The 22005-nt window shown below is 47.1% G+C and overlaps 1 protein-coding gene across 7 annotated transcripts in view; it reads left to right on the forward strand.

Annotated features, from left to right (window-relative positions):
* Nucleotides 1-22005, forward strand: part of SLC41A3 (solute carrier family 41 member 3) — a 31110-nt gene extending 9105 nt beyond the window's left edge. For 3 of the 7 annotated variants that reach the window (XM_069812150.1, XM_069812149.1, XM_069812151.1), the window contains exons 3-11: nucleotides 3775-3882; nucleotides 4702-4773; nucleotides 5571-5715; nucleotides 7814-7960; nucleotides 10577-10721; nucleotides 11439-11518; nucleotides 13341-13475; nucleotides 14264-14412; nucleotides 16879-17832. In XM_069812150.1, the coding sequence (XP_069668251.1) occupies nucleotides 3775-3882; nucleotides 4702-4773; nucleotides 5571-5715; nucleotides 7814-7960; nucleotides 10577-10721; nucleotides 11439-11518; nucleotides 13341-13475; nucleotides 14264-14412; nucleotides 16879-17064 (1167 nt within the window). In that variant the 3' untranslated portion in view covers nucleotides 17065-17832. Of the gene's footprint in view, nucleotides 1-2625; nucleotides 2649-3774; nucleotides 3883-4701; nucleotides 4774-5570; nucleotides 5716-7813; nucleotides 7961-10576; nucleotides 10722-11438; nucleotides 11519-13340; nucleotides 13476-14263; nucleotides 14413-16878; nucleotides 17834-21317 lie in introns of those variants that run through there. The other 4 variants (XM_069812155.1, XM_069812152.1, XM_009915996.2 and 1 more) reach the window with 4 other exon arrangements.

Raw genomic sequence — 22005 nt, forward strand, 5'->3', positions numbered from 1 at the left:
CACGCTACTGAAACTACAGGTTTTTCTAGTCCAGGAGTCTGTGATTTGCCCATTTTTAAGAGGATGGTCTGATTGAGGAATGCTTTGCCCTATTTGCAGTTACTGCAAAACATTTTTAGGAAACTCCCTGCCTGCCTTTGACAGGGAGATACCTAGGCAAGCTCAAGGATGGTATCTAGAGCATACATGTGAGTTTAATGGTGCTGCTTTTGTTCTGTTACATACAAAATATCTTGAAATAATGTGGTTCTGCGCTGGGAGTCCAGCTGGCTCTCTTGTTTGCAGGGCTGATGTTGCTGTAAAGGTGAGAACAAAGTGGTAATTGCTTGTTTGTCTCCTATCAAACTTTTCAGGTTTTTAACAGTTTCTGGTCTGTCCTGGGATGGAACTGAGAACTGTTCATGTTACTGTTAAAAAAAAAAAAAAAATCAATAAGAGAGATTTGTCTAGCCCAGTTGACTCCAAGGCTCAAACCCGGGTCTCTCATACTGCTATAAAAGGATGCCCAAAGAAATAGCCATTTGCCATTTTCTCTTCTTGGTTATGCAGATGATGCAGTCTCTGTGCAGGGCCAGTAGCATTGCACGGGTCTTTTCTTGTTGGACGTTTCCGCCTCTGCTCCAGTGATTCTTGGCCAGCTGGTTGATCTGGATTCCGGGCTGGCTGGCATTGCTGGAGACCTTGCAGGGCCCTGCCAGTGTTTGGCCCACTCTTTTACAGTAAGGTGAAGAATCAGATTGAAGCTGGATGATCAGATTTCAAACCAGAGAATTCAGAAGGAAAGCTTCCCTTTCATTCTCCCCTTCCACACCACTGCAGTGGGACACAGTCCAAATAAAAATCACAGACATAAGATATCCCTGTCCTTTGTTGATAAAAGCCCATGAGATGATTAGCATTAAAAAGGATTTTGAATTGGCTTGCATTTTGTAGTCCGGGATCTTTTGATCTTTCTGTTGACTTTTTTGGGGCAATGGAAAACCTCTGAGGTTTCTTAGCTGCTGCCGTGGGAGGATGGATGCCCTGAAGAGGTAGCAGGACCTGGCTGGGACTGTGAGGACAGTGTAAGGAGGGTGGATCATGAGGTAACCAAGTTTCTTCAGAGCTGAGCTTTAGGGCTGAACTCCATTACGGGGATGCGAAGTGGGAAAGAGTCTCTTTCTGGCTCAGTGTCCCTGTGTGGGTTTGCAATGCTGCAGGGACCGTTTCTGTTCCTTCTAGGCCAGTTTTCATCTCAAAAGACAGAGGCGCTTCCTAGACATAATCCAGCTGTCTTCATTCAGGCAGCTCCTTGCCCGCACAGCTCTAACTTGCCACATTCACCAGCTCCTCCAGCTGACGCTCCTGGAAGGTGATGGCACAGGGATCATCTGTTTATTCTGTATTTCTGCAGGCTCTAACACAATGGAGGCCTGGCTACTGTGGTATAAATAATTATGAATCTGTCCTTAGGCTCTTGATGAATCACTAATGAGACTCAAATGGAGGCAATTAAGTCAGCTTTTTTTATTAGTAAAGTTGTGCGATTCTTTATTAATTGTTCAAAGCCTTTCGGTGTAATTATATGTAAGGCAGAGTCCCAAAAAATCATACCTCATGCTGAAACTTCTGTTATGATGGCTTGAGACCTGCAAAATTAATCATGAACACAAGGATTGGCGTTTACATTGATAAAACAAAGTAATATTTCCCAAACGTGACATGCACAGAAAATATAAACAGTTGAGTTTTTCTGTTGCTTTTTATTTTTATGTCTTTTTATGTGTAAAAATATGCAAGGTCTTAAATATGAATGTCTGCTTGCCTGTGTATTTTAAATTATTGGCGTTTTTTACATTGTGACTACGAAGTCTGTTTTTTCTCCTCTTCCTTTTGAAGGTGTCAAAGATGTGTTTGGATCTTTATTCTTAATTAAAGAGAGAGGAGAGAGGGGGATTTGAATCTTTAAAAGAGATGTCCGCCCCTAGCTTTTCTCAGGTATTTAAGTTCCATGTTAACAAATTCAAACAAAATTGCAGTGTATCGAATAAGGTGACTATTCTCGTGTTATCTGTTATTTACTCAACAGTAACTTACCTTTAACATTTTGAAACGTGCCTGTTTCCAGGTCACCACTACCAGGAAATGTGCCCTTTTTATTGATAATAATGTTTTGCCTGTTATCTGCACCTCTGAGGGGTGTCTTGCACCACATGCTCAGGGCTGGCTCAGCCCCTTTTATTCATCCTGACTCAGAAGGAAGCTGTGATGTCTTCCCAGCAGACAGCCACACCACCGGCTTCCCACAGCTTCCCATGGCACAGTCAGAGCAAAACACCAAGCCGTTACACCCCCTATGTATTTCCCAACAGGCTGACAGCTGAATGTGTCGACATTTACTGAGTCTGTCCAACCTCCTGGATTTTCAGGTTTATAGAACCCCAATGGATGTGGAGGAGGTGGGCAAGGATCTGTTGTTCATTTTGTCCTCTAGCACCAGAATTCGGGACCATCATATGATACTAGCCAGTGACAAGTTAGAATTAATGAACAAGTTGATCCTTCACATGACGTGTAGCTAAACTATGGAAATTTTTGCCACAGGACGGCACATAGGTTGGAGGGGGGAGATTGGATGAGTACCTGAAGGAGAAATCCTTTGAACACTGGTAAGTGTGCAGAAAAACCCCCACCAGCTCAGTATCCTGTGGCAGATAGTTGTAGGCTGGAAAATACAGGAGAATTATCCTGTCTACTTGTCATACTTGTACATTCTTGTTTTATACACCTGAATTTGACTACTGCTGGAAATAAGGATAGGTTAGATGGACCTTTGGTCTGACTCATTGCCACTGCTCTTTTTTTCTTGTATTCTGCTCTTAGATGTTGGGCTAGTTGGTTTTACTTCATGGTGAGCTGCTCCGTTCTGTGATTTCATCCTGATGTGAACCTCTCTGGCTGCAGTGGGACTTCGGCAACATTCTTGAATGCACAGGGGGTGAATGAATTATGTTCCAAGGCACTGTATGGTAGATAAATTAGAGAAGACGTGTTAATCAACAAAGTTTCTTAAGGTTTTGGATAATTTCTAGTGTTGCAGCTGATTCAACAGCTTTGTACAGTTCAGCTTCAGAGGAGCAATGATAATCAAGATATTGGCCCAGCAGTTTGGGCTTATGGGGTATCTTAATTCAAAATCCTTTTTCCAGCTGTGCTGGGAGCACGCTTGCTAACAGGAAGATTTAGGAACTGCCTGTGGAGAATACAAAAATCTCCTTCCCTCCCACCACCAGTCTTAGATGCTTAGTTAGAAGTTTGGTAAAAAAAGACAGACACAACCTTTTGTTGTTAGATCATTTCCAGATCTTTGTGTTTATTCTTGTGAGTCTTGATAGCAATAGGCGTTCCTGTATCTAGTGTCAGTACAAAGGATGGAGAGCATGCTGTATTTCATTTGGTTTGTGAACCGTAATTATTTTTCACGTTGTTCTTGGCTAATGCTAAAGGCAGATTTTAATTTGTGGCTTTCCGAAATCTTCTGCTGCCCTCGGGAAGAAAGTTCCTTTCACTGTTAGGATAGTGCTTTGCTGTGCATGAGATCAGAAAAAATATTGCAAGCTAAAAATTGCTTCCTTCACTCCCAAAATGCAGCCAGCCCATGGCAGCATCTGCCCCCATGTGCATAGCAGGCACCTGTAGAGCAGGTAGTGAGGTGGGAACCCACTCCTCTTTGAAGCAACAGCACTGGACTGGTCAGCTTCACAAACTGAGGTCATTGCCTTTGTTTTCTTCCAGCACTGGGATGTGTTTCGGACAATTACGGAAGTTTTTATCCTGGTTCCTGCCCTGGTTGGCCTGAAGGGTAATCTTGAGATGACACTGGCATCCAGGCTCTCTACTGCTGTGAGTGGTAACAAGGCGGGGGGGGATTAGCAGGAGACATTAGGAGATTCTGCTTTTATATAACCACACTGTATGTATGGGACATGCCCTTTTCTGCTAAGTAGAAACTAGTGGTGTGTGAGTTAAAATAATGTGTTTGCCCTCATTTTGTAACTGGAACAGAGAATTTCCATCTGCACTTTCAAGGTGAATTAATCCCTGGTTGGCCAGTTGCTGATATTTGGGGCCCTGTGACACATGAAGGAGACAAAGCCAGGGCTCCGCAGCTGTCAGCTTCAGTATTGGATTGCTTTTCTGTGGGTATTGGTCCTTGAGAGACCCAGGGCTTCCCAGCAATCTTACCTTGGGGGGAGCAGACTGAAGCTTCTCGGGACCTGCAGTAGCTTTTGCTACTCTGGATTTGATTTCTCCTATCTCCCTAAACAGTTTTGTTTACTTTGGGCTGTTTGTATTGCATGTCTTGGGAGAAATTGAAGCTTAACAGAGCAATTTGGGAGGAACGAAAGAGGAAAAATGGTTTAATTTGTTCAGCTTTTGGTCTGTGCGGGATGTGGTGGATGTGCCCACTCCACCTTTTAGCTGGGTGCCCTGCAATGCCTCTGCACCTCCATGTGAGCCTCTGCTACCCCTGGGACACTGGGCTGGAGCATGATAGAGATGTGTCAAGAAGGAAGTGCAGGGAAGGCTGGGAGATGCCGACCTGCGCTTGCCTCTCTCTGGCTTTAGCAGCTGCTTTCTCACAGGGACCAGGTGAAACTGCCTTCAGCAGCCACCTGTGCCACAGGAACAGGTTTTCAGGGTGTCTCTCTTGGCTCCTAGGCTAACACCGGACAGATGGATGATGCCCAAAAGCAATGGAAAATGGCCACGTGCAATTTAGCCCTTATCCAGGTGAGTCACTTGAGCTGGGAGAGGAAAAAGGCCCTTTTCTCTTGCTGTGCTGCAGCCCAACAGCATCTGTTCCCAGCAATGCTGAATCCCAGGCAGTTGATTTGGGGCAGGTAGTCTCAACAGAGCCAAGCAGAGCCCAGGACTTGACCTCCAATAAAACTCTGTGTGGCCCCAGAGCTTGTAGTTTAGCTGCAAAACACATCTAGACATTAATTGTCTTTGTGGACAAACTGAAATAATGAAAAAAACTCCTTTTTTTCAGGGAGAGCTGCGGCACAATCCCTGTTTCACAACAGATAAAGCCTGTCCATTACTGGCAGTGTTTGGGAATCAGCCTTGGGCAGGAGGGGAGAGATGGGAGAAATGTGACTCTTGTAGCTCTTTCTGCTTGTTAAAATCCAGCAACCAGCCTAGAGGTTGCACATGGCAAGGCCACAGGGCTTGCAACATGTGTCTGTGTGCTTTCCCTTATCTCCTTACACAGCTTTCAGCTTGCTAGGAGTGCTGTGTTGATGGGGAGCCCATTTTTGTGTTGAGCAGGGCTATTCCTTTGCTGATGGACTTGGTGTCCTTTGCTGAAATGTTATCTGCCCTTTGCAGGCCTCCAGAAGTTTGGAGAAAAACTTTGGCAGGAATTCTTTTTAATGTAGTGGAGCCTTACAGGGATGCTGCTTAATACATGAGCAGTCAGCATCTCTGCAAGGCTTAGTTGTGTGGCAATGCTGTGGTCGCATGGAGCCAGGACTGCCTGGGAGCAGATGCAGATGGTAGCTCACCACTTGTCTTTTGGCCCCCAGGTCCAGGCCACCGTGGTGGGACTTCTGGCTGCTGTTGCTGCTGTGATCCTGGGAGCCATCTCCAAGGGCTCTGTGGAGCTGAGCCAGGCTGCTGTGCTGTGTGCCAGCAGCGTGACCACGGCCTTCATAGCTGCACTTTCTCTTGGTGAGTTGTTCTGGTTCCTCAGATCAAACATGCAGCACTCAGGTGCAGAAAAACTGTCCCTTCTTCCTGGGAGGCCCAGGTGACATCCCTTTGGTCTGACACTGGGAGGAGGGATGCAGGGAGCATTAGTCCTATATCTGCTGCTTTCACCCCCTCTTCATCCTGCCTTTGCTTCTTTTCTCCCAGGATCTGTTGTTTGTTGGGCTCTTGGCATCCACAGCAGCAATCAAAATGTCCCACTTCACCTGACTTGCGAAAAATGCCACATGCTATGCATGGCTGTACACACATGTGCACACACTTTCTCCATGTGTCTTGGGTGACACGTTAGCCATCTACGCTCGCCCTTTCCTAGGGGAGAATGAACTAATGCCATGCACAAAGCAGGGTATTGAGAGTCTGTTAGGAGACAGCTCCAGACTACAGTCGAGATGGACTTGGGTCACCCAGTACACCGTGGAGGATTGTGGCCAGCCCTGTGGCTTACCTGCTGTGAGCTCTGAGCCAGGCAGTCCACTCGCTGGCTATTCCCGTTGCAAGGGAAATGTGATGGGGTGGACGGGTAGGAGCTGCTCTGTGTTGCCTGAAGGTGATCAGTTTGTAGGTCTGCCATATGAGGGCAGCATGATACCCTGAATAGAGGTTGCTGGCATAGTTGGATACAGCAAGTTTTCTAAATGAAAGGGACAAGTTAGAGCAAGTGCGTATCCTGAAGCTGGAGTCAAAGGGTGATAGTAGATGCCTTTGATGAAAATGGGATGAGGCAGTTGTTAAAAGAGAAAAACAGCAGCCCAGCTTTCATTAAACTCTTCCCTTCAATCTCCTTGCTTGTTGTGATATAGAGAGGCTTTGCTGCTGTACCATCACAGGCTTTCAGCTAGCAGTATTTTCTCCCCTGGACATGGTCACAGACAGCCTGTGTGTGGGTGTGCATGACAGGAGGCTGCTTTTTTATGACTGGGGAGGGAAGCAGCATGAACTGTGCTGTGGGGAGGGGAGCATGGGTATCTGGGAGGGCTTTTGTGGAGAATGCCATGTTGTACGAGGATGTGTTTCTGTGTAAGGGATGTTGTATCAGGGAAGGTGCACACGTGGCATTTCTTAGGGGAGAGCCGATGCTCCTGTGCATGCTCAGAGAGGTTGTGAGCTGGAGAGAACCACCATTTTTCAGGCTTCCTTTGAGGCATCCTGTCAGCCACAGAAGGACTTTGAAGAGATGTCATGTCTTGTCTCAAGGCTGCCCTTGCTAATCACACATCAGTGGAGGCTGGCCAGGCAGGGTTTATTCCAGGTGGCTCTTCCGCAGGCCTCTGAGAGATCTGATGGCTGAGGAATTCCCACACGTTCATCAGGTTTGGGGGTTTGTGGTCATTAACTTACCTGGGCAGGCAAGACTTCCCTCCTCTCCAACGATGCTGAAAAGCAGCTGGATTTTCCAGGTGCAGCTCAGAGGACAGGGGAAAATAGGTGATGTGGGCTACCTCCATAACCCCTTGACTCTGGAGCTGCTCACAGCATCAACATCCACCCAGTGCAAATTAAAGCAGCCCCAAAGACTCTGGGACATGGGGGATCAGTCTGATGGCCGGACTGAAAAGCTAATTCAGGCTACTGTAAGGAAGCTCGTTGCTCCTTGGTGGTTCAAACTCAGAGAAATTTTGGTCTAATATGGAAAATATCTTTGTGCTGTGGAATCTGGAGCTGGGGATGGCACCAGGAGGCTGCTGCATGCCTGCTGTGTGCTTATCTATGAGTGTGCTTCATGCCTGGTCCTGCTTCAAGGCAGCAGATTAGGCTGCTCAGGAGGGGAGCTTTTATATTTGGGCTGCCTGCTGGTATCTCCTTTGATCCCTGGAATTTGCTTGTGTGCCTCTGGGCCTTTGGTGCAGTTCATAAGGGCAGAGTCATGCCCTTCAGGTTGGCGAAAGCAAGAGGACAAATTCCTGGGGATGTCCAATTTCCAGCTGTATGGTACCGCTGTGGGCAATCTGCTTCTTGGTTTTCCCAGACTGCGCGTCCCTCTGGGAACCAGAACAGAAGCTCTGGGGTGAAACGCAGCAGGATGCATTCTCTGATGCCTGCTCTGTGTCTTCTCTAGGTCTGGTGATGATTGGAGTGATCATCGGAGCAAGGAAAGTTGGGATCAATCCAGACAATGTTGCCACACCCATAGCAGCAAGCCTTGGAGACTTGATAACCCTTTCCCTGCTGGCAGGAATCAGCAGTACACTCTTCAAATACATAGGTACAGTGTTTAGCAGGGATTTGGAGCTCAGCAAGCAAGGGATGAATCCTTGTGAAATTATTGCAGGGCGCTTACCAGTTTCTGGAATGTTTCAGAAAGGAGGCTGTCATGTCACTGGGTTAGAGAAGTGATCAAAGAGGCTTTTTCCAAGCTCTCTTTTAGTAGCAAACTGGAAGGCAGAGCCTAAGAAACATAACTGGGATTTGTCAAAGAAATGACCAACGTGTATTGCATAGCTTTGGAACAGAAGGTTGACATATGTGACACTGACTATGTTCCTGCATTTGTTGCTGGCCAAGCATAACTACTTTCAGTGCATGGGTAATAGCAGGTCCTTCCTCACAAAGCAATTTCAGGGTTTTGGCGTTTGTAAAATATTCTCGTATCTTCTCGTGTGGAGAGTCGTGAATGAACAAGATATGATCAAATTTGAGGGAGGAAGGCAGTGTTGCATTGTTTTATGCTCACAGGACTCTGAGTAGGAGTTGTGGCTGTGGGGTTAGCTGTTCTGCTGGTTGGCAAAGAATTGGGCACCTGTTGACACCGAAAAGCTCAAAACGTGTTGCAGCTTGGTGATATATGCCTGACTGTTGCTTGGAAAGTGCTAGGCTATTTACCATGAGCTTAACCTAGAACAGAAACAGAAAAATAAAAAGATCCAGCAAACTCAATACCATTTGAAACCCAAACTGTTGCTTCAGACTGTGAGCAGAAGCAGCGAGGCAGCTGTTCTCAGTTTGCATAACTTGTTCCATATGCCAGCAAGTGAGGGAGCGAAGGAGCACACGTTGCAGGGAGAGGCCCACAAATCGCTTCCGTCCAGTCCTCCTTGAGCTTTAGAGGTGCATTTTTTTTTAATAGGCTTTTTCCATGATGCCATCATACCTGCCTGTGTAAAGTGTCTTTCAATCACTATGCCTCTGATAATACCTCCCAGGGAGCACATGGCAGAACAACATCATAACCTCTATGGTTGTGACCAGAGAGCATTCGTGATGTTTTCAGAGTAGTTTAAGTAGCCTCTTGAGATGGAACATACTCAGCACGCAGACACCTAGTCATTAGGAGCATGAAGTGAAGCAGGTAGGAGGAAGGCGCTGTTGATGCTGGTTGAAAAAATCCATTTCCCTCCCCAGTGTGTAGTAAGGGACAGGTCATGCTGTGGCAACTTCTGGGTCCTACCAAAATGTATCCTTCAGAAATACCAGTGAGTCTGTAAAGTTTGGAGTATGATGTGCCACCTGATGCAGCACCACCTCCTTCTGCAGAATACTCTTTTGCCAGTGAAGATCTTCAATTTTTTAGAAATTAACCCTGGTCCTTCCAAGTCCTGCATAGTGGAGATACAAACTGTGCTAAAGGGTTTCAGCTTGCTTATGGGCTCTGTGTGAGAGAATGTGGCAGAACTGGAATGTGGAGACTGAAGTCCATTCATCCTACCAGGAGTCTTTCTGTGAGCTTTGATAAGGTTTGATAGACTCCAGTGCCCTGTATCTGCATTATTTAAGAAGGAATTAATTGTCTGAAACAACAAGGGGTGAGGAAAGGAGATCCAGTACAGCAGCTAAGTTTGTCATACAACCCATCTGTCCTAAATGACTCCAGGTGGTAAAGTACACTGACAAAACAGCAGCTATTTACATCCCAGAAGTGGTTGCATTTCAGTGCTAAAGACATGCGTGAAGAATGCACCTCTGTGTAAGAGCCCTTGATTCATGGAAGGTTTCATCACATCAGTGCTATCTCATCCAGGTAGCCCGAGGCCCTGGCAATGTCATTTTGAAAAATGCACACTTTGAGCCGGCTTCATCTCCCAGATTACCTGCAAAGTCTGCGTTACAACCCGCTGGCTTTGGCCCCAACACAGAGACCAGATGGAGAGCGTTGTTGAAGAAGCATTTTTATATCAAAAGGGTTGGCATCATCCCCATTGCTTGAAGGTGTTTCTCGTGCTTCTGAGTCATGTTTATTTTCTTTTAGTGCTGCACATCTACTTATTTTTTAATTCCTTTGCTTCTAAAGGTCACTTCAAGGTTACACCCCTACCAAATGGGAAAAGCACCTAATGGAAACACATGTAAGCTAGCACGAAAGAAACCCTGGATCTTAACTGGCTTATATGTGCAAGAGAGCATTTGTTCCCATAGAGCAGACCAGCTGCTCAGCAATTCTGCTAGCTTGCCACCAAAAAAGTACCTATTGCCTCTTGTTTTAGGTGAAGGCGTGAGATGTCTGTTGTGTGATACAGCTTGCACACAGGAGTTTCCCCCTTGCCATGCTGTTTGATTTGTACCCTGAAGCCAGAATTTTTGTAACATTTTGTCTTGCTTAGTTGGAGATGGAATTGGAGACTTGCTCATCTTCAAATATAACTTGCTTTGAATCCTGCTGATTTTCAAACAATGTCCTCTAGCAGTGAATTTCGGGGATTAATTATGGATTTCTGTGATGGAGTGGGTGGTTGTGTGGGAGATATTTTGCTTCATGTGATTGATTTTTCTGCTAACGTAACTCAGTCTGAGCGAGAGCCCTGCTGCCTTTCTTCCAGACTGCAATATGATTTTGCCAACCTGTGAAGCCATGGGCATTTAATTCAAGATTTCTTTTTCTTGCCAGACATGAAATACCTTTCTCCTCTGATCTGTGCTGTCTTCATTGTCATGATCCCTCTCTGGGTTGCTATTGCCAAGCAAAGTCCTTCCCTTGCTGAAGTCCTGAAATCTGGATGGCAGCCAGTCATTGTTGCAATGAGCATCAGCAGGTAAAGCGAGGAACTGCTCCTGAGCCCACACGTGTATGCATGCTGCAGAGAGACCCTGTGCTCATTTAGAAAGCCATGAAAAGTGAAACTGGAAGAGACAGCAGAGGGGTATTTGTCCGGTGGTTCTCAGCCATTGGTAGCCCTCCAACAGGCAGTAAGATAGCAGATAAAGAGCCTCCAAATGACTGGAAAAAGCAAGTCATCATTTTATGTCTCACTTGCACATCTCTGCGCCGTGTGTGCAAGCCAGGAAACCGAAAAGAGAGATGATGACCATCACAAATAGTCAGACTTCAACCTCATTTTTATCCAGCTGTAAAGACAGAAGACTGTTGAATGTAGAGCCAGGTAGTTCATTCCCCCTGTGCTACACCTTTCAGACCCAGCTGAGATCTGGGAGAATATTTTAAAAAACTGCTAAGACCAGTATAGAAGTGTAGCAAAACTTTTGGGAAGGATGATAAAGCTTTCCTGGCTACTAGCAGTTTTGCTCAAGGGTGGGCAAGGAGGTCTTCCTAATCACGTTATGCCATTAACAAAACCTGTAAGACTTATCTATTGGTGAAGACTGAGCTGTAAAAGGAGTAAATGGTGAATAGTCCAGCTCTGGCAATGGGGAAGCAGCAGTAACTCATCTCAGTGTGCTATTTTCATGGCATAGGAATTGCCCTGGGAAGAGAGATTGATCCATCTTCATTGCCTGTCCTTTTTTAACAGCATTGGTGGGCTCATCTTGGACAAAACTGTAACTGACCCAAACTTTGAAGGCATGGCAGTTTTCACACCTGTGATTAACGGTAGGTTGGGCAGGGGGGGATATATGCATGCTCTTATTTATACCTCCTCCTCCTCTCCAAGGGTTATGTTAGCCACTGTTGCCCCTACACAGAGGTCTGTGTTCAAGTCTCTGCTGCCATCATGAGTGGAAATGAAGCTAGTGGTCGCCTGTGCATCCCTGCTTACTCATATCTTGAAGCGTCTCTGGAGCAAAATAGCAGGCAGGGCTGAAAAATACAGGCAAAGCTGTGGGAAGGTTTAACAGCATCCGATGGTTGTCTCTGAGAGCTACGTTAACACCTTTACTTTCATAACATCAAACCTACTAAGAATGTCACAATAAATCCATTTTCCCTGTTTCTCTCTGCTCTGTAATTTGAGCTGTGCAGTCATCCCCTATACAGATTGTTGGTAAAGATTAATATATTAAGATTATATATGTGTGTGTATATATATAAAACATTATATATGGATTATATATACAGATTTTTGATATATATCTCGACATCCTTTGTGTGTATATTTATATTTGTTTGAAGCCTCACAGTACTTTTATACACACACTCCCCAGTACAAACTGCTGGGGATCCTGGCATCGCTGAGGATCCACTGGGTTATTTTTCTGATATTGTAATGTTCTTGCAGGCCAGGCCCATCCCAGGAGAAACCCATGTTCCTAGGGCAGGCTTGGCCTCCTGCCACCCCCAAAGCACGGTGTCCTCTTGCAGAGTCAGGGGGTGTCACCCAGCTGTCACCTCACTGGATCTGCATGAAGACAGCCACCTTGCTGACAAACTCTTTCCAGCACCGTTAGCCAAAGAACCTCATTAGGAAAGTACGTCAACAGCAATTTAGTTGAACAATGATTGACCCAGACATTGCTCTGTGGGGGCGGGCGACCCGTTTGGCAGAGCTGGTGGCAGAGTTACGCAGTGCTCAGTGTCTTTGCAGAGGTAGTTCTTCATTTTGCATGTGCAGGGGAGTCCTGCAAAGCATGGCAGTGCACAATTCAGAGAGCTCCCATCTTGAGCTACGTTGAGCTCGTCTTAGTATTTTCACTTTGATTCTGCTCTGGCAAATCTCACATTTAATGACGGAGCATTTCCTTCTTCAAGGAAGGAAAAATATGAGAAGCCTGTAGGATCTGGCTTACCATTATCTTTTCTGTGGCATTTTTACCCTGCAAATACTCAGGGTGGTGGAGGTTTGCCCCATAGATGATCATCCCTCTATTTTCTGCTGGAAAACGTAGCTGCTTTTTCATGTTTGCTAGAATTAATCAGTCTGGAAGGAGTTAATTTCCTTTTAATTACCTCCCATATTTGGGCTTTGATTCATTCTTGTATGATTCCTTCTCATTTATCAAGTGTGTTAGATGCCTTCAGACAGACATATAATCACTCTCTGTGATGTTTGTTTTCTTTTAAACAATAACGGCTCTCTGGGTGAGTAAATCCAAGAAGTGGCCGTGAGCAGCATCTGGCATTGCCTGTGCTGCTTTCCTCAGGTGTTGCTCACAGACTGTGTCAAACCAGGTGCAATTACACCATCTTCAGAGGCCACGTGGCATTTACAGCCGGTGCTGGGAAGCAAGGGAAAATGTTTCCAATAAAGCAGTCAGGAGATGATCACTGGAGCCTTCCTGATTTTTAAGAGCTGTTCCTGCCAATTGAGTAGCGCAGCATCACCATGACGTAAGATCAGGTTTTCTCTTTCTCTCACTGCTGGTCTCAGTGAGCTTCTAAGTGAATGCAGGTTGACTCACCTTGGGCTAGGTTTTAGACTGGTGTTTCCTGCTGCAGTGAAGGTGGTTTACAGGTTTACTGTGTTTTGTCCTCATAGGTGTTGGAGGGAATCTGGTCGCCATCCAGGCCAGCCGTATTTCCACATTCCTGCACTTCTGGAGCATGCCTGGAGTTTTACCGTACAAGATGAGGCAGAATTGGCCCAACCCATGCACCACATTCTTCTCATCAGGTAGACCTTGAACCCTAGGTGTCCCTGTCTCAAGGCCTGTCATCACAGATAGCTCCTTTATCAAGCCTCGTTGGCGAAGGACTAGGTGGGTTTCAAAGGCAGAACTCCCTTTCCCCCTTCCAGAGGGAAGGTACTCATATCGGAGAGGAGGATCTTTGCAGTGGGCAGCTTGAAAAAAAGCTTGTGGTATACTTGCTCACTGGCATGGAAAGAAACTGGCCTTCAGGGAGCACTAAAGAAAGTGATTGAAAAAGAATCTCAGATTTGATCTAATAGAAAGCAATTTTAACCATAGCCAGCCTAGAGCCATCACCTGTGTAGAGAGTGGTGAAAATCAGCAATTCCTTCATCTTCAGCAATGGATAAACCTAAGCATTAGCAAAAAACTGGATTTGGGTATGTTGTCTTTTTAGATTGCAGGTTCCTCTTGATTTTCCCTGCTAGGTTAGGAGTTACTGCTAAAACAAACTAAAAACTAGGAAAGTGGGTTGCAGCAAGGCAGAGCAGAAGCAGTGGGAGACAGACAGCAGCTGAGAGGAGTGTTTGGAAGAAGTGGAGTGGATCAGCATGGAGCACGTCTTTGGCACATAGTTTCAGTGCTAGACAAAGCTGCTGGGCTGATACTGCAGATGCTCCAGGTTGCTGTGGGATCTAGAAAAAGTGTTAGCAATGCGGTTGGTGGCTGAGGACAGCCCCAAGTCTATGCCTTAAAATATGCAGCTGTGTCCTGTCCTCCCCGCACCATCTGCAGCCGCTGTCATCGCTCTTTCTGTCTCTGTCCTCTGCAGAGGTGAATTCCAAGTCAGCCCGAGTCCTGTTCCTCCTGGTTATCCCAGGGCACCTCGTGTTCCTCTACACCATCCATCTGCTGCAGGGAGGCCACACGTCTCTGTCCTTCACCTTTGTGATGTTGTATCTGACTGCTGCTTTGCTGCAGGTAAACCCCAAACTCTCATCCAAAAGGAACATTTCAGATACCGAACAAAGCAGTCTCCAGGCTAAACAGAAGTCATGGTAAAACTTGCAACAGCGGCCCACATTTCCAATCATTTCAGGTGTGCTTCCTACCAAGCATCATGTATCTTCTGTGGGTCCAGTAATACTTCACCCAGATTGCCAGGGTCTGGTTTCCCTCATGAGCACAATTGCCCTTAATGGTGAGTGAGGCATCAGACATGAGATGAGGAACAAGTTATCATCATCCACTGAGCTGCAGTAAGTGTGCAGAGACGTACTTAGCAAGGAGGTACCTCTTGCTATAGGTGGTATGTTGTTTGACCGTGTTCAGTCCTGAAGTCTCTAAGCCCCAAGTATTTCTAGACTGCCACTGGTCATCCCAGTAAGGGGCAAGTGAGAGGCTGTGAACCCCAGCCATCAGGTTTACCCTCTCATTTTGGAAACCAGTTTCACATATCATGGTGAAGACCTGGGGATCCCTCTGGGTAGGGCCATATGGGTCAAAACCGAAGGGAAAATCTAGGCCTGAGAAGTTTATCTTTAAAAGTAAAAGTTCTAGGTAGGCAATGGGCAGTTCTTCCAATTTGTTCTACCTGTTCCCTTTCACTGTTTTGCCTGCCCTTTAAACTGTGTTGTCTCACTCAGAAATGCATGCGGCTGTTGCTTGAACTCACAGAGGCTCTGACTTCACTTGCCCTTTTAAATCAGTGATTCATTAATTTGCAGGGTGAGGTAGCTGACTTCTCGCTTTGCCTTATAAGCAGCCTCGTGTCTGTGGGTGAATTCCTTGTGTGTGTAAACAATCAGGTTTTCTCGACCTTTGCACAACCCTAAGCCCAGCAGTGCAGCCATAGTTGTAAAGGAAAATATTTATTCTTCTCTTTATGCGTCGAGGTGACTCCTCAACCAGAGCCAAGCATGAAAATACACAGAATAAATGACAGTGTAAAGAGCAGAATCCCAGCAACGCCACTGACCCTGAAAGATTCCCATGGAGGCCAGTGGAGGAGAATACGTTCAGCCTGGTTCTTTCTTCCCCTCCATTATACTTTATAAAGAAAGACAGAAAGAAAGAGAGGGGGGAAGTTTGGGTCAGCTGGAGGAAGCCCAAAGAGAAAGATCAGAGGCCTAGAAAACATGACCTCAGAGGAACTACTGAATGGACTGGGGTTAGCTAGTCCAAAGAGAGTCTTGAGAAAAATCTGGTTAACAGCCTTTAAACTACCAAGTTTCTGTAGGGAGGCACAGAATAACATTTTCTCTGTGGTCACTAGGGATGAAACATGAAATCATGGGTTTCAAATGGAAAAAGGCAGATTTATGTTAGACCTTGGGAAAAACAAGAGCAGAAAAAAAAGCCATGGGACTGAATGCTTAGGGTGTGACATCGCCATCTTTAAGGGTTGTTTAGCATAGGTTAAACAAATGACCATCAGGAAAGATGTGGGCATATTTGATACTGTACTGAAGCACAGGAATGGTCTATATACTCTTGAGTTTCCATCCAGCTTTAGTTTCTGTGATTCTGTTATTTAATTTGCTTCCCCCATCTCTCCTCCTCCCTCTCCCCATCTCTCCTCCTCCCTCTCCCCGCACCCAGCTTGCAGTTCTCACCTTTAGAAAGGCTGCTTCTGGCTTTGGTTCCTGTTGTGCTGCGGTCTCCCATGGAGGGACCAGAGATGTGGGGTGTAAACTCTCTCTCTCTTCTTAATTCAATTAACTAGATAGTCTTTAATCTTTAACCAAAGTATTTTTTTCCTCCATCTGTTTATCAGAATTGGGAATGAAATAGGAATTAAAAGAAATCACAACAAAGATTTTAAAACTGTTGAGATTAAAAAAAAGAAATTATTTTCTTTTTTTAACATGTCAGTGCTGCCTGGGATAACTTTGATGTAAAAACTGCCTCAAACTCCAGTTGTCCACTGAGACTTTTAGGAAAAACAAAGTAGACGCGATCTGAATTTCTAATGGAAAAGAGAAGGATGAAGAGAAAAAATGTGGCTACAAACTTATCCTTTGGGGCTGCCTGCATATTCACAGCACCCCCGTTTCTGGTGGAGTGAATGGGAGTGCTCCCATTCATGGCTTGGGAAGCGGGAACTGTACCTTTGGGATATGCTTTTGGTGTGGCCAGACTCCTGTTTTGGGCCACACAATACGGGTGAGCAGTTCAAGTGTGGTCCCCACACTTGTGTCTGGCAGCATGGGGCCATGGACGATGTCAGGCGATGCAGTGCCCAAGGGCATGAGCCAGCTACACCCATCCCAGTGCAGCTCCATCCCAAAGAGAAACAGCAGTTCTCTGGGGAAGGCGTTAACGCTCGGCGATCCCTGTTAGCTCTGGTACTTTGGCTGTGGCCACGTCATTTTGGCTGTGAGCTGAGGGAGGCTGTGCATTACCTTCTTGCTGCCTCACAGCAGGGTCTGTCTTGCCTCTCCTCAGGTGGGAATCCTGCTCTACGTGGCTGACCTAATTGTGCGCCTGATGTGGAGGAAGGCACTGGATCCGGATAATTTCTCCATCCCCTACCTCACTGCCCTGGGGGATCTCCTGGGCACCGGGTTCCTGGCTGTCTGTTTCCGCCTGGTTTGGCTTGTCCACGGTGCAGACATGAACCTGGGGAACTGAGAGACTGTCCGCTGCTCCGCATCACTCGTGCGACACGGTGCTTTCCTCTGGGACAACGGGGTCCTTGGCGATGAGCGCTGGGTCACCTGGCTGGATTGCGCCTCCCCTGGTGCCCTCGACGCCCCATCTCTCCTCCCCATCGTGCCTTACAGCTGGGCTCGCCAGCCCCGAGGAATCAGCACCCGCAGACTTGCGCCCTTGCAAGTGAGCAAGCCGGTTTTAAGCAGCGCCCACTGCTCACACCTGCGCCCAGCAAACAAGGCGTTAAGGAGCATCTGGACCATTTGTAATGAGTGAGCATTTTGATCGGTTTCAGTCCCTAGCACCAACGCAGCCCATGAGGCCACTCCAAGGCCTGCCGAGGTCACTGCATCCGATCCTGCTAAGTGGATGTCACAACCTCTCTGTTGGACTCTGGCTTTCTATCAAGGGAAGCTCTTTATTCGCCCCCCTCTTCTCTCCCGTCGCATCCCTGGAGGAGGAGAGCAACCAGGTCTTTAAACTTGTCTCCTCTCCATCGCACAAACGCTCAGGATCTGATGCAGTGAGCTCCTCGCTGGCTCGCGCCCAGGGGGAGGTTATCTAGGGATACCACCTACCTGCCCCGGCAGCGTCACTGTTGTCTGACTGACAAGCTGGATTGATTGCACTTTGGGGGTCGGAAGGTGTGTTTTTACAGTTTATGAAATGTCCAGTAGTTAAAATGTTTCTAGAAATATACACACAAATAAAGTGGTTTAAAAAAAAAAGGTAGTGCTGTGGATTTGGGGATTGTTTTTTCTTGCCATGGCTTTGCCTGTTTCTAGTTTGAACTTGTCGGGCAGAACTTGCTCGTTTCTTTCTCATCCGTTCAGGGCTGGACAACACAATTTTAATAGGGCTTCAGGAAAATCAGTGTTTCCTAACCAAGAACAGCCTTTTGCAGCCCACATGTTTCAGGTTAGAATTAAAGCCCATGCCCTCTCCCACAGTTGCCATCCACTCATTAACAATTGCTCTGCAATGAGTCTAGAACCTGCATGTGCATAAGGACCATGTTGGGCTGGGTGAGGATTTGGCACGAGGATTTGGCAAATTGACTCCTTAGGTCCTCACTCTGGGGTGCCTGGCTACCTCGTGCTACCAGAACACATCAGAGAAGCTTGTGGGTCTGAAAGCAGCCAATTCTCTCTGAAATCAAAGAAGCAGTGGGGTCCTCCTGATAATAAGATGCCCAAGAGTCAAGAGTTGAGGATGTGGATCAAACTTTTGAAAAACGCTGCTAAGCCTTAACTTTAATAATAATCTGCCTTTGTATGTGTTGGAGGAGGGAAAGGGGGAAGTCAAGTCTCCCAGCCTGCTGGCAGACAGATGCCTTGTTCAAGCTCTTAAACACCTAAATTTGAGCTGTGTTGGGTGCCTGCTGGCCTTGGGTGTTTCTTTGCTCCTGGTGCTGCTCCAATCTCCCAGAGCTGCTGCAAAGCTGAGGCCCCTGCATGGGATCAACATGTGGCTGAAGGTCCCCAACAGCAAAAGCTACTCAGCGCTGGACTGCTAGGTGTGGGGAAAAGCACTCCCCGAAAAAAAAAAGCAGCTGTCACCTCCCCCCTCTCCAAGCCTCCTAGGTTTTTTTGTGAAGAAGGATAAATTACCCCACGCTGGCTGAGCTGGAGAGTATGCGCATACCAGCTTCGTGGTGGGGGAGATTTCAGCATTCGAGGCACACGCTCCCCCCGTCTTGGGCCTCCCTGCTTTATCTCTCGCTGCAGCCTGTGTGCTGTCAGCTCTGCTTGGCTGCGCTGCCGTCGGCCCAGAGCACCCACGTGTGATAATTGCAGCAGCAGCAGCTGAGGGGGCTTGCGGGGAAAGCAAAGCAAGCGTCTGATTGCTGGTCCCAGTTTGAGGGGGCTGCATTAGGAGATACGTACGTATATATTTTAATAACATATATATTTTAATAACTTGAGCTTAGCGTTTTATTTTCTAAACCTTTATTAGCTCCAGTTTGGCAGTGGCTTGAGTAGTCCTGGCAAATAACTCCTCCTGCCTCAACACCGTCTTTTCTCCTCTTTGCTGCACGTTCCCACTGACTTGGAGAGGTCGTCTCTGGACCTTGATGCTTTTGCTGCTGGCATGAATCGGGTAAGGCTGACCCTAAGGCCAGGCTGACCCTAAGGCCAAGTTGCTGAGGACACCCCAGCCCTCTGTAGGGTCCCAGACATGTGAAACTCTTAATAGCACAGATTTGCCCCTGCTTCCTCCAGTCCCCCAAAAGCCCCAGACCGGAGCCTGTGGCTGGTGCAGACTACAAGGGACCCCAGTCACCCTCCTCCAGCATCAATTCCCAGTGCCCATCACACGGCTGGTGCTCTGCCATGTGATTGCAACAAAGCCCTGGCACTGGTGCACCCTTTCATTGGGGGACTTCTGGGCAGAGCTTGGCTTGTTCTGGTTGTCACTGTTGTCGTAGGACACGGATGGGAACACCTAATGGATGCCATCTGTGTCCTACTTGTGGGACCCAGCTGGGCCAAGGTGACCTGTGCTGCACCTTGCCTGCGCTGGGTTTGGGGTTTCCCCCCTTGCAGGAGGCGTTTGGGCTACAAGCTGATGCGGGGAGATTACAAAGGGCACAGCAAGACGTGCTGTTTGTTCTGCAGGGTACCCCTTGGTGGGCAGCCAAGCATCAGCCTCGTGCCCGTGCACTTAGTTCAGGGAACGCACTTAAGACTGAAAATTGCTTCCAGCCTCAAGAGAAATGATATAACCAAAGGAAATGGTTTCAATAAAAGGGATTTTTTTTTCCCTTTTTTTTAAGGGCAGCGAAAGGCTAGTTATTTGGCTGTTCAGCCTGTTTACTCTTTCTCTTTCTTCCTTTTCATTCTTTCTCTGTGCAAATGAGAAAGGGCCTTTGCTTCCAAAGGTTATATGTAACCCTGGAGCACAGCTTGGATCAGCGTTCTGTAACTCCATCTGAACCTGCTCCTCCAAGAAAGCACCCCCAGCCCGTCAGTGAGCGGTGACACTGAGCGCAGCCCCTGTCCCACCAGGGCGAGAAGCCAGAGTTGTCCAGGCATTGTCCCCCTTCCCTCCCCTTAAAAGCAGAGATTTGGTGCTTAAATGCCTGCAGGATCCTCAGCTTTTAAGAGCTTTCAGTACATCACAGCAAGCCCTACCTGGTTTTCTGCTCCCCATGGTGTTGTATTGGGAGTTATTTTGCTGGGGAGGAGATTTGGGGAGGGGGTTGCTTTCCTTCCTTCACAAAATCCACAGGGCTTCAGAGCAAACCTGTGTGGGTAGCAGAGCCCAGACGGGGTGTGGACATTTTGTTATATTCTGTCTTTAATCTAACCTGGCAGGAAAAGTCCCTGCCAGTGGCAGGCCTGGCTTCTCTGCTGCTGTGTCTATGTCATTACTGTGCCCAGCTTTTCACTGGGTTGTAGCCACCCTGCCACAGTCACCAACACCTCTGTTTGCACTGACGGTGACTTTTATTTGTATTTAGTCCTCACAGCTCCCAAATAAGCAATGTGCTTAAAAAGGAAGAGGTGGGAGAAGAGAGGTGCTTTCTTGCTGCTCTTTAGTCCTTGGCTGCTGACCTGCCCGTTTGGGCTCAGCGCTTGCCCTGGACTGAGAAACCCATCAAATGCTATGAGAACCCAGTAGAAGGCTTACTTTGTTTTAATGTCTAGGGGGGAAATAAAGCAAATGTGGAGTGTCAGCAGAAGAGTGAGACTGGCTGTTTTTTAATAAAGCAGAAATAAATAAATAAATAAACTGCTTTGGGCTGGATCCTCCAAGTCCTGTGCAGCTATCGGACAGCTCATCCAGGTTGTAGTAGGAGGCAGTAAAAAAATGTAAAATTTATTTTTTTTAATCTCCCTTGTTTTTCCTGCACGCTGTCTTAGCAGCGAAGTTTAGACTCAGTCCTGAGATCAGCCACTAGTTGTCCCCAAATAATCTAAATCTCAGGTTCATGTCAGTGCTGTGGGATGGGGGGGTGAGGAAGGGCATGGGAGTTTGGGAGGGGGTGGGTGCCTGCCCTTCAGCACCGCAAGGCCGGCGTGTTAGGGTGCTGTGTGCTGGGGTGGCTGCTGGGACCTTGGGGAGATCCCAGCCACATCGGGGAGGAAACAGTCAGGGGCTCCCTCATGCCCGATTGCAGAAGGGTCTCTCTTTGCAAGCAAAGAAGGGGCTGTCACCAGCTGTAGAGAGATGGGACCAGGGGGTTGTTTTCAGGGATAGTCAAAGCATGCATTTTCCTCCCCCACCAGCTTCCACTCACTGCCGCCATCCTAAGAAAGTATTCTTGCAGAAAGTACTTTGTGTGAGATGCAACATCCTTACCAGGGACAAGTGAAGTGCCAGCCAGCAAACAGAAGCAAGTCTGTCCTTCAAGCGCGACACGGCTTCCAAGACATACTTGGAAACACGTATTATTTTTTTTTTCCTTTCAATGGAAGTCTATTTAATCCTCCAGCTGGTAAACAACCCAATCTGTGGTGCACAGCAAGCTCTGGAATGAAACCTCCCTATCGCTGAAGCTCAGTTTTGTGCCACTGGAAGAAGAAACTCAACAGCTTCACGTGGGCCACCAGAGATGGGGCCAGCGGCTCCACAGCATGAAATACCCACAGCACAGGCAACGTGCCACGCTCCAAAGGCTGGAGCAAGCAGAGCTGTTAGCGGCACTCAGAGGAAGGGGTCGGCTCGCCATTAGCTGCCAAGCCGCGTTGGACTGTGGCAAGGCTCAACACTGCAGGAAGGGAAGGTGCTCTGTCTTTTATGTTGGGGGGCATGTGTGTGTTTATATAACAAATACAATGTTGTACACACACACATATGTAGATATACATAAACTAAATGGCTATTAAGTTTTACAATCATATACAAATATAATCACTCAACATAAGTATAATCATAAATGCTGTTTAATTATTCTTGTAATACATAATTTATACA

Source organism: Haliaeetus albicilla, chromosome 24, assembly GCF_947461875.1.
Source record: "Haliaeetus albicilla chromosome 24, bHalAlb1.1, whole genome shotgun sequence".
NCBI lineage: Eukaryota > Metazoa > Chordata > Aves > Accipitriformes > Accipitridae > Haliaeetus > Haliaeetus albicilla.